The following is a 12,192-nucleotide window of genomic DNA, read 5'->3' as shown; positions in this document are numbered from 1 at the left end:
TATTTTTAGGAGCCCGAAAATGGAGATTTGAATTTGTTCAATCAAAGGTGTATTTATTTATATTTATGGGCTTGAATTCTATTAAATTCTTCATATTTGTTATTTTTGTACTAATTATATAATTATACGTATAATCTAAGGTAAACTTCCCACCTACTAAGAATTACTTTTTATACGAATGAAATGAGTACAAATTATAAATTAGTCATTCTTATTGTCTAAATATGTATCATATATTATATTATTTTTTGACTGTCTATTAATGTTTTGTCGGTACGACGTTGTGTTAGGAATAAACCATCTAAATGTTATTTAATTTATAAAATTTGTTATTTTTATTTAACTAACTTAAAACTTTTTAAAGGTTAATGATTTCGGCTAAAACATAACCCAAATATTAAGCAAATAGTATTGTTTGATAATCAATTAAAATTACGCTAATTAATCATAGGAAAATAATATTTAGGCATTACAAAATATAATTTGTAATGATTATAGTTGAAGTATTACAATTTCATTTTCGATAAAAACTTCTATAAAATATAAATTACTTCATATAAACCTTTTGATAATGTAAATTTACTCTTTAACTTTGATGAGATGTAGCGTGATATTAGGGATAACAGCTGATATTTCATTTGTAGCAACGTATTGAAATATACAAATCAAACGAACGATTTAAAAGTGAAGTAAATTTTTGCGACAATAAAAAGTTGGATTCATTCTCAAATAAGTTTCTCAAAACTGTTTCCACCGTTAAAGACTATTTTAAACAGATTTAATCTCATTGTGTCAAATTTGAGTGTCAGAAAATCCCATTTCACTAACGAAGGGTTAAGTTTTGTAATAATATAATATTTACTTATACTTAATCAGTGCAACTCCATCTAACCAATTAAAGGAACATTTAAAAAAAAAATCCTAAGAAGTTTGCATATTATGTAACAAAAAAATGACGTCCTGGTAGACATAAATATAATTATCACGATTGGATCAACAGATTGAAACGTTTTTGAAGGTGGAGGAGCCAATACAAGTCTAATTTAACCAAAAAAATGTTTTTTTTATTTCTACATGTTTGTATGTTTGGTAATTTGGGTGCATTTTGGGCATGTTCAAAAAAGAAATCAACAAGGCAACCCTGCAAATCTGAAGAGTGTTTTGGGGAAGGGGAGCTTTGCTGTCAAAACGTTTTATTAAATCAGCTTTGGGAAGAGAAAGGGGAAAAACGAAATAAATAGAGACATAGGCAAGAATTACTCCAATGTTTACTGTCAATTCTACAAAAGGTACAAAACTGTAAGTGCATGTAATTTGACCTTAACAGCATTTATATATTTAGTCGAAAAAGTATCAAAATACCGATACTCATTCGGGTATCAGAACCGTTACAAAATATTGATATCATAATACCACAGCTAGCAGCTAGGACACAGCATAGTGTTATGTTTCAATCGATCTTATAATGATGACGACTGATTATTATCTTTATGTACACCACTATATTATATTATATCATTAACTAGTAAGCAATAGATTATATATACAACGTTAAGGTAATTCCATATTAATAATGACTCTTTTACAAAGTACCTTTTGTTAGAACAGGAAGTAATAGAGAGATGGAGAGGGCACTCTTTTCTACATGTTTTTTATACACTAGTAGACATTTACTTTATTAAAGTTTAAAGTTCCACAATGTCCCTAAATAAAATTAGTTCCAAATCTTAATTCCATTTGAATAATTTCTGTTGTAGTAACATACTAAAATTTAAGACTTAAAGGGTAAATAGTTTTTGAATTCTAAGAATGATTCAATTCGCTCTGATACCTCAACACCTCAATCAATATAAATAAAAACATCATTGTAACTTTATATACATCAATATTGAAACAAATACAAAATACACAAATTAAAACAATGCACTTAGTTTTTAATTTTTTTTTCCATCATTCATTATTTTTTGGCTATCTTTGTTTTTTCGAATGAAGATGACTATTTATATCTTTAATATAACTTTTTGAAAATAAATCAAACAATTTAGAAGCAACAAAAGTCAAATAAGTTAAAATGTTTATGGTCATCGGCACAATTGTTGTGGAAAATGCATGTTATATGATCTTCACACATCAGCATTTATTTTAGACAAGATATAAATACATTTATAGGATCTTTATACGAAAAAACACAATTTTTTATAATATCACAAACAAATATACAGTTTAGTAAATTATATAGATGAAATATAGTCAGATATATAAAATCACTCGGTCTCACAAGTCCACCCCTATTCAGTTCATTAATTTTTTTTTTTTTTTTTGATGGCTACCATTTTCATCGATTAAAATAGTAAGATGATTAGATGAGCTAAGCATATCCCTACAACATTCATTTACTCATAAAATCGGTTTTGCAGGAGCCATTGTTATTTCCATAATGTTTCATAGCTTTATAGTAGAATCATGAAAGAACTTCAATGATAATCTGACTTTGGCTTTTTCAATAGGTTGAGGAAATAAGATTTGGTGAGAGAGTTGATGTACATATTTGATTCCTAGGCCTATTTATTTTTGATAATTTTGGACAACATGGTTATAATGAGTTTCCAAGTGTTCACATGGTTTGCAAAAGAACTAAATGTTTTCTTATTATTAATAGGTTATTGTAAAAAATTTTGAAAATATGGATTTAATCAAATAATAGGAATATATATTCTTTTGAGATGGAGAACGGATTTTCAATATGTAAAACCATTTCGTAATTTGTAAAATTAAAAATGGTTGATCGAATGTCCATAAATCAGGATGACGACTGGTCTAAATCCGACGTCACTCACAATTTTAAGGACTTTGAAGTACTATTTTTTCATGACTTTTGAACCTATTCTCGATAAAGGAACCATTGCAACTATGTCGTTATACCTGCCTAGGTCACTTCTAAACATAAAATACAAAATTGTTTAGGTTGATCCTTTATCCTCATATCTGTAGAGCTTTTTCTAGCCGAAAATTCAACTCTGTGAGAAAAATAAATCTCGTCTATGATGATATAGAAACATTTATATCCTTAACATCGAGCGAAGCTATTTTACAACTCGAATAATAGGATGTTGATTTATCTATTCCTGCTTACATTGATAAAATACTGGTGAGTCTTTTGATGTGTTTTTCTGAAAGCAAAACAATAAATTATTTGTTGATATAAATTCGGATTTGTTATTTGCCATAACACGAACATTCTTAGAATTAGTGGAGAATATCTTCTGCCATATAGAGTTTTTGAATGAAGGAATAGCTACTCTTGTATAAATTCAAGATGATTACTTTTTTCCTTGAAGTTATCGAGTACATCAATGATATCCTCTAAAATAAAGGATTGTTCCGTTTCTTCCTTATAACTACTCAAATAGGATAAAATATTATCTACATTTGGATCATCTGGCTGAAGCTCATAAGCAAGAGATCCTTTCCTGACTTTGTTGCTTGAATTGCTACCAGGACAGCAGCAATATATTTTGCTAGATCTAAAAAGTAAAAATTGATAGTAATATATATCATAAATAATACGTTTTGAGTTGTGAAGTTGGAGTTATAAAAACATCATGACACTCCACAACATGTTACAACTAGTGGAGTGTGATACAATAACAAAAAATAGCTATAACTGCGAACATTCGACGATACTCCGAAGGAAACCATGGCAAAGCCGTATATATTATAATGACTGAAGGGGCTAAACCCCTAGAGCCCTTCGCTGTACCTAATACAAAAATTACTTAATAGGTCCAGGGTCCCCAACCTCCTTAGAAGAATTGTTCAAAACATCAAGCATCCGTCTCCCCTAAACTATGGCGACTCCGCACGTTGTTGATCTGGCTCTGAAGCTTGGAGCTCACCAATTGTATGGTGCAGAAAAACTTGACATGATAAATCTTACCCTTCTCCTTCAATTATAATCGAATCACCTCTAGTAAAAACTTCAGAATACTTTTAATAGCTCGACAAAAAGGAAAAAACAACGATGATCTACTAAGGTAGAAAAAAACCAGTACGATCTCCATCTCCCTAGTACTCTCTGGTTAGAGAAAGCGATGTTCTAACCTGTTTATTAAACTACAAAATTACCAACACTTGGAAAATCATTTAACAGGTCAATTAAAACATTGTACAGAGTGGTGTACAGAGAGTAGCATGACTAAATTATAACTTTATGACAACAAAATTAATTTGTGATGTGTTTAAATAATATATTTAATATTTGACACGAAAAGGAAAAGACTGGCAGCTCTTGACGATGAATGGCGTCTCCATGGTGTACCCCGCTGTCATGATGGCAGCAAAGAGCGAATCCAAATTAGGATCAAGGTGTGGTATACAATCTTCTCCGATATGCCCCAAACTACTAAGTCCAAGGGGTTCAGATCAGGGGTTGAGGTAAGTCAGAAGTAGCCCATATTGTTGCTGGAGAATTTTTAGATTCCTCTTTTCTGTACACGGCTGCAATGGACATCATGATGTTATAGGGAGTATGGATGGAGATATCAACGCTCTCTGCAGCCTTGTCGGCAATGACATCGGTACAGAGGACACGTGTTGTCTTTTTATTGTTGATCCGATCTTTTTACAACACTCTGTATCTATTTTTTCAAATAAAAAGGTGCATACATTATCCAAGGATTTTCATCTTAAAAAAAGTAGACAACTGTCAAACGATTTTCATATTTACGCCAATTTTAAACAGGTAAAATAATTAAATTTAAATTGGTAAAGAATGGAGGAAGGATAATATATTAATCCTAGATCTTTAAGTTGATTGTTTCAAAAATATTGAGCCAATTTTCTAAAAATCGATACTAAACTCATCATGATTCTTCTTTTTTGGATATAAATTGGGTCACCCAATATAATATATTCAATTTGCTTTCACCATTTGTCCATCTTGAACGAAAGAAACTTTATTTTACCATTTTTTTAAGAATTTTCATTTCCGAAAAACCAATTTGATAATCTCGTAAAAAAAAAGTTTACAAAACTTGATCTTAACATGTTATAAGTATTTTTAAATAGCCTTTAAATGGGAAGTTACTTTTTTAATATTGAATATTGATACATGTGTTTGAGTCTTCTAAAAAACATAAACAGATTTTCAGTTTTCGTCATTACAACAACAAATAACTAGCCTTACTGGCCTAACCATATAATGCTGAACAAAAGACGAAAATGTAATCGCACATTTAAAAACATGTCAATGCTCGATATCAATTCCCTATAGCGTTTAAAGTTGCTGAGCGCTTTTTGTGTTATCAGCAGTTTAAAATCAAAAGCAGTGAAAAAAAATTACTTCAACGAAATCTGAACACTTTCAATTTTAAACTTCAACAAGATATTATTTATTTATTAATAATATTATAACGACAAATTTAATACTATCAATAGATGTGCATCTAAACTTTCATAATCATTACTGTAACCAGCTTTAGTGGCAATGACGTCTTTCAGTGGGTGGCCGAAGGCCTAGCACCCGCTGCAGATGTAGTCCTCTGTCACGGCGTCTTAGTGCTACCCGTCAGTAGCCTAAATGGCCTTGGCGTTTGAATGATAGAGACTTCAGGCCTTCCCTCGACATGTATCCAAAAGGTGTAGTCGAGGGAGTTGGCATCAGAGATGTTGTGGGCTAAAGTGCCAAAAAAGTTTTCTAAAAGACTCAAAATACTAATTCCAATAATTGAGTCTTGCAACGGAAGAGATGTGTTTCTGTCACTCGTGGTGTCAAAAGTGGCCTCTCCATCCTGAAAAGGCTCTTTCCACCTACTTGTATGTATTTGGAATCTTGCTCATTTTTTCCATACAAGATCAGAGTCCCCATTGAGTTTTCTTAGCAGTACAATCTAACATATACCATGCTTTTATAAAATGAGAAATATTGTCGGCGTGGATCAAAACAGTAGCTCTTAACCTTCTTCAGGAGCTACACATTTGCTTAAGGTCATGTTTTGAAGCAAGCTACAGTTTACTACATGCACTGCAACTCAGTGTGACACAATTACGTTATTTTGATCAGTTATGCAATCAATCCTACAAAACTAAAATTAGTAAGACTAGCTATAAAAACGATTTTCAATAAAAAGATATTACAAACTGTAATTTTGAAATAAAATATAATATAGATATTTATGTACAATAAAAATTGATAAGATTTTAAAAAGGTATAAAATGAGTTCGAACAAGTGTTATTTTTTCAATTTACTGACACTTATACCACAATTATAATTTAATGATTTGAATTATTATTATTCTCATTGATTAAGAAGTGCCACAGAGGGCCTTCGTGATAAAGGCAGTGTGAAATTATAATTTATTATTGTTATTTAATGAATTAATTTGGGACGGAGTGCCTATGAAATGTTTTGAGAAAGAAACGTTTGCTTTCAGTAGCAAAGGGTTGAAAACTCCTTCTCTAAATGTATACTGTATTTGGTTTTCGGTGAGGATTCTCTTTTTTTCTATATGTTTTTACTGTGTCCAAACTGGAGTAGTTCTTGATGCTTGCCTGCTATTACACACGAATAAATCTCCCTTTCAATGGAATTTAGTATTATTTCTTTGCGTCAGATGGCGCTAATGTCTCTATAAAGTTGTATATACAGGGGCGTCTGCAGTATTTTATTTTTTAAGGGGGGCTTGGTTTTTTGATTTTTTTATATTCCAACAGTTAATATTTTTGCTCCCTTGTATCGAAAGACTTTTTTTTGGAAAAGAAATCCTTAAAAATAATTTTTATCCCGGTTTTCATTTAAACTTTTTGTTCAAGAGCGATAATTTCTCAAAAAAAATGCTTAATCGGGGGAGTTGAAGCCCCTCCCTTAGGGATACCCCTGATATATGACCTGCCGATATGTAAAAACAAAAAAAAACAAAAACTAAAATTAGCATAGTAACTTTCACGATTTAAAGAATGATAGTTAGAAGAGAAGCTTAGTTTTCATGAAGTTTTATTTGATCATCTTTTAACAGCTATCAGATTAAAAAAATAAACAAAAACCCCAACTCATATTTTCAAAGGACATAAACTTCGATGTCAATCATCAATTCTACTCCGAGTCCAACTTATACTTAGACTTATAACTTTTTAACAAACTATCTGTGTAACTTTCAATCTTTTAAGTATCAGAGGCAGGAGGGAAATGTAGCCCCCCTAAAATGAAGGAATTATTGTTTTTTACTCGAAAATTTACTATATTAAATTTTATTTAATTTTTGAAATTTTTTTCCAAAATATTTAATTTTTTGTGAACAGCAATGGATTTTGAATTTTTTTCCGAAAATAATTCATTTTGAGAATAATTATTAATTTTTGAATTGTTTTTTTTTGTGAATAACTGTGAAGTTTTGAAATTTTTTATCAAAAAATTTAAAATTTGAAAAAAATTTCCGAACAAAATACTTTTTTGTGAATAGATATGAATTTTTGGAATTTTTATCCTACAAAAAGCAATTTTAGATTTTAAAAAAATCCAAAACTTAAGCCTCCACCCTCTTAAGAAAACAAATAATCACCCTGACGACGCCCTTGTGTGCACACACTCACTAAAGAATATAATAGTAAATACTTTGATGTTTTCACAAAAGTTAAATAATATTGATAACAGTTTTGTAAAATTAAAAGGTTCAAATCAGGTTACAAACCAAAAAGTACGGCACTCGTTTGAGCTCATAGTTTCAACATCACTAATTACTTTTATTCTATTAATTTTGAACGAGAACTGTAAAGTTTTTGTAATTACTATTGATAGTCTAAATATTATTCCGTTTTAAATAATTTATAATCTATTACGTTAAAACGTAATGTGATAAAACAAAAAATAAAGAAATTAAAAGCTTTTTCTTTTATTTAAAAAAAATATAATTGAATTTGATGAACATGTGTTCATTATTTTACAACTTAATTATATAGTTTACATACAAATAACATAAATGGAAGAATAATGGATTTATATCAAAAATAAGATGAAGAATTATTCTTTAATGTGCACCGGAAGAATGCCTGGATGAAGTCTAGGATAAATGGGCATGACCCTAAAAAATGAATCCAGTTGTTGAGAAGGTTTTTTTTCCTTTTTAAAGTCATTGTAAGTTTTCAAAAAGAGTGATCGATATTCATTTTCAGCATGGGAACTGAGTTTTTCTTCTTTGCCATCAATGGTCACATTCAAAATATCCATTTGTTCTGAAGGAATAAGAGCTGCCTTGGCGCATATGCATATTCCTTCACTACAAATGCCGTCACTGTTGAGGTTTTCTTTTGCAAAAACTCCCTTTATAATTGAGCCTCTTCCATCATAATATCTCAAAGCATGAATTTGAATACCACAGAAATGATAAAGCATTCTTGGAATACTCGAGGAATGATTCGAAACAGACTCATAAAAACTTTTGCCATCAAGTTTCTTTAATGTATAGTCTGTGTCCAGTATTTGATTCAAAGTTGGGAAAAAATCTAAAAGAGAAATTGGCTCATTTATCGCAAAACCACTCGGGATTCTATTAGGCCAACGAATGGCTCCAGGAATTCGTACACCCCCTTCGAGACTAGGCGCACCTTTACCTCCTATTATTATAAAAATTATAAATACATAAATAATAAAAATTGTGGTATGTCAACATAAAAACAATTTTGAACAAAAGCTAGACAGGAAGAAAATCCCAGGTTTTTTTATCATTAATACAATATTTTATGGACATATTTTCGTCAATTATAAGCTTTGTATTGAAATCTGTGGAATGCATTAAGAAACAAAAAAATATCAGCTACAGCTTAGAAACTTTAAATAATTTTAGAGACTTAAATTGGCCCCCAATATGGTCTTCCAAATAAAATATGTCGATTTCTCAATCTTTTATGGAGACTATCAATTTTGGCTACTTTAAGTGCAATTTGTATATGCACAAAAGATTCAATAAGAATTTTTTATCAAAATTGAGGATCATTTATTGTAGAATACAAATGTAATCCACACTCATTTTTGAGAAAAAAAATTCTAGCTAGCTTTTGTGTTGACGAGCCACATATTGTCTTATCCTGTAAATTTACCTTTAAATGGTAAGTTTTGTCCTAATTTTCCATGATCGGATGCAAAGAAGACTATTGTGTTATTTTGAATGCTTAGGTCATCCAGCGTATCGAGGATCCTCCCTATTTGATAGTCCATTTCAACTAAACTAAACAAGGGATTATTATATTGAGGATTGAATTGTTACTGTTACCTATCAGAATAGAGTGTTCCACTTCCTTTTCCAACAAACTCATCACTTACTTGTACAGGCCTAAATTCAGTAAGAAGAAAATATAAAATGGATGTGAGTATTATATAATATACTTAGCATATAGTTTGAATATATTAAATCTAAGAATATCATCGCAATAATTATGTACATATTAGGGTTTCTCATTCACCCGGACACGGGGCGTCCGGAGGCTTATATATTTTGTGAAGGGCTTAATTTTTTGGAATTTTTTAGAAAAAATAAACCCCAAAAATAATATTTTTTGGACTGGATTTTGGATTTTAAGGCTAAAAAATGACATTCTTCTTTAGACCCTTATAACTTATTCATCATTCATAGTGATAAGCAATATAATAGCTTATATTATAGAAAAATATTCTATGTTTTCTTTATTAAAAAAAACCATTTCAAAAATATACCAATACAAGGATTTTTGTTATATTTATTTTTTATGGGGATTGATTGTGTACAAGCAAAACCCCATTGCTAAATAGTTGTTTCTATTACTAAACAAAGATATTGTTCGAGTTATGCTTAGAGCTGAAACCGATTACAAATTGAATTCCAACAGCACCGTCAATATAAGAATAGACGACATGTGTACATATATTAAAGAGCAAGAAATCTATTAATTAAATCAGCTGCACTTGTAATATTTAGTATCCAGCATGACGCATCAACAGAAGCGGGAAACTTTTCTTAATTAATGGTTTATATTTATAAAGGCGATTTTTTTGTGCAAACCACTTGAAACGACAACTACAGTACCCGAAGTCTTAAACTAAGTTGATCAATTTCTGCAAAATTATTACATTCTTGAGGGAAATGGGATGGAATGAGATATGAGTTAGCAATAAAATTATTGCCACAAAATTTTCAAGATATAATGAAAAGTGTCATGAATTGTGTAAATCCTAGTACTCCAAACATATTGCCTATTTTCAAAATTTTGGAATGGGTTAGATGTTTTGTTGGTGCATACTTGTGTAAGGTGGTTGTACAGAGGCAAAGTTTTAATATGTGTTTTAGATCTTCGAGAAGAATTGAATAAATCTAAGTCCTCATTCATCAACAATAACAGGCTTGTCACACCGGTGAACAAATAGTTAGCTCTTGACGATGAAGGTTGTGTCCAGCCGTACTATGCTGTCATGATGGAAGCTCCAAAGGAATTCAAATTTGGATGAGAGTTCTGGCAGACATTCTTCTCCAAGGCTCAAAAGTTCCAGGGGTTGAGGTCAGGACTGGAGAATGATCTCATAAAGGCAGGCCAAAGTTTAGCCATATTGGTGCTAAATAATTTTTGATTCATCTAGGCTGTATGGAACTGTAACGGACTTATTGATATTGTAGTCATTGCAAATGGATATGCAACGGTCTCTACATCCTTCTAAGCACTAATACTGACGTGAAGGAGATCGCATATGCATTGCAAATCGTAATTTAATGCCACTGCAAGCCTAGGGGCCCCACTCTGTATGCTTGGGTTTGGCTTTGTTTAAGAAGGGCTAGTTAAAAATTGTCAAAAGGTTTCTTCACTTGGATTATCTAATCAGTTGAAAAGTTAAACCTAGACTTGGGATTTCAAAATATAGTGTTGTTTTTCAATGATTAATTCCACTCTAAGTATCTAGCGCGTCCCCATGTGACCAAAGGGAAGGAAACAGTAGTATTTTAGGGGTAAAAATATGAGTTCTCATAACGCGGAAGATTTCACTTGTAGTTCATCCAATCGTCGTCTTTTATTTTCCTACTTATCCTTATTAATAGATGGAGTATGTGGCATTGTAAACCATTGGGGGTCTACAAAAGTTTAAATATTTTTAGTATTTTGCAGCAGGAATTCTTTCGCTCTCTGCATTCAATTATTATAAGCTATTGAGTAAACAATACCCTGGATATGTTTGGGATTGGTAAAACCTTGTTTGTTTGCATCCCTTCCAATTACTAAGAATCTAAAGAGATCTTTTTAGCAATCAACTAATTAAATCTATGTATGTAATCTCCTTTCATAAACAGATGTATGTAATATAATTGTTAATAAAATAAACCTATTTATAGTTATAAACAAATAAGTTTAAAAAAAAATTGTTTATTTCCACATTATCTTAAGTACATATCGAAAAAATAATACCTTAGTTACGAGGTTTTACATTGTTTATCCCTTTAGAATATAAAAATAAAACAATAAGAAAAATATTTTTTAAGGATATGTTAGTCTATAGGGTCTATTAGTATGTTTATGGTGTTAAAAATAACTATACTCAAGATCATAAAAATAAAATTGTATCAGAAAGAAATGAAATAAGTGTATGCCTGGCTGTTGCGACGTGGCACTGTTTTTTTCTGATTATTTAGGTAGTAACTGTAAGAAATGGAAATAAACTCCGTTCGAAAAATTAACTATTATGTAACTTATTTCAGAAAAATGACTTTTTATAACGTGATTATTAAACTGGGTAAAAAATAAACACCAAAATAAAACAAAGAAAATACTTTTACAAAGTAGTTAATTAAATTCACTAAATCTATATTAAAAATAACTAAATATACGAAGAAATCTAGAATGGCATATAAAAAAATTTAATATTTTAGAATTATACTGAAAATTATTGTCGATAAAATGTAGACTTTAAGGAATAAGAAGCATTTTATAAATCTCGGAGTACATAATATCACAGTTAAACAACAGAGGGTTCAACAAAAATTATTGTATATTTTTAATTTTCTATATCAAGGAATATTCCATTTTTTCGAACTGAATATAAAGTAACTTTATTTTTGCAATAAACAATAGAGCGGGTCGTTTTGGGTAAAGAGACCGTAAGGGAAAGAGGTTTCATGTATATTTATCAAGAATGTTTTTCTTATTTCTAATTCTGATTCGACTAAAATTCTGTATATGCA

At 30.4% G+C, this 12,192-nt stretch overlaps 1 protein-coding gene across 6 annotated transcripts in view; it reads right to left on the bottom strand.

Moving 5' to 3' along the window:
* Nucleotides 1–7,871: 7,871 nt before the first annotated feature.
* The window catches only part of LOC121113673 (arylsulfatase F), a 54,967-nt gene continuing 50,646 nt past the window's right edge, over nt 7,872–12,192 (bottom strand). For all 6 annotated transcript variants that reach the window (XM_040707514.2, XM_040707515.2, XM_040707518.2 and 3 more), the window contains 3 exons: nt 9,265–9,324; nt 9,092–9,219; nt 7,872–8,608 (listed from right to left, as the gene is read on the bottom strand). In XM_040707514.2, the coding sequence (XP_040563448.1) occupies nt 8,016–8,608; nt 9,092–9,219; nt 9,265–9,324 (781 nt within the window). In that variant the 3' untranslated portion in view covers nt 7,872–8,015. The remainder of the gene's footprint in view (nt 8,609–9,091; nt 9,220–9,264; nt 9,325–12,192) is intronic.

This window comes from Lepeophtheirus salmonis, chromosome 2 (assembly GCF_016086655.4).
Source record: "Lepeophtheirus salmonis chromosome 2, UVic_Lsal_1.4, whole genome shotgun sequence".
Lineage (NCBI taxonomy): Eukaryota > Metazoa > Arthropoda > Copepoda > Siphonostomatoida > Caligidae > Lepeophtheirus > Lepeophtheirus salmonis.
The sequence above is the reverse complement of the archived record's forward strand: the minus strand, read 5'-3'. Positions and strand labels throughout refer to the sequence as shown.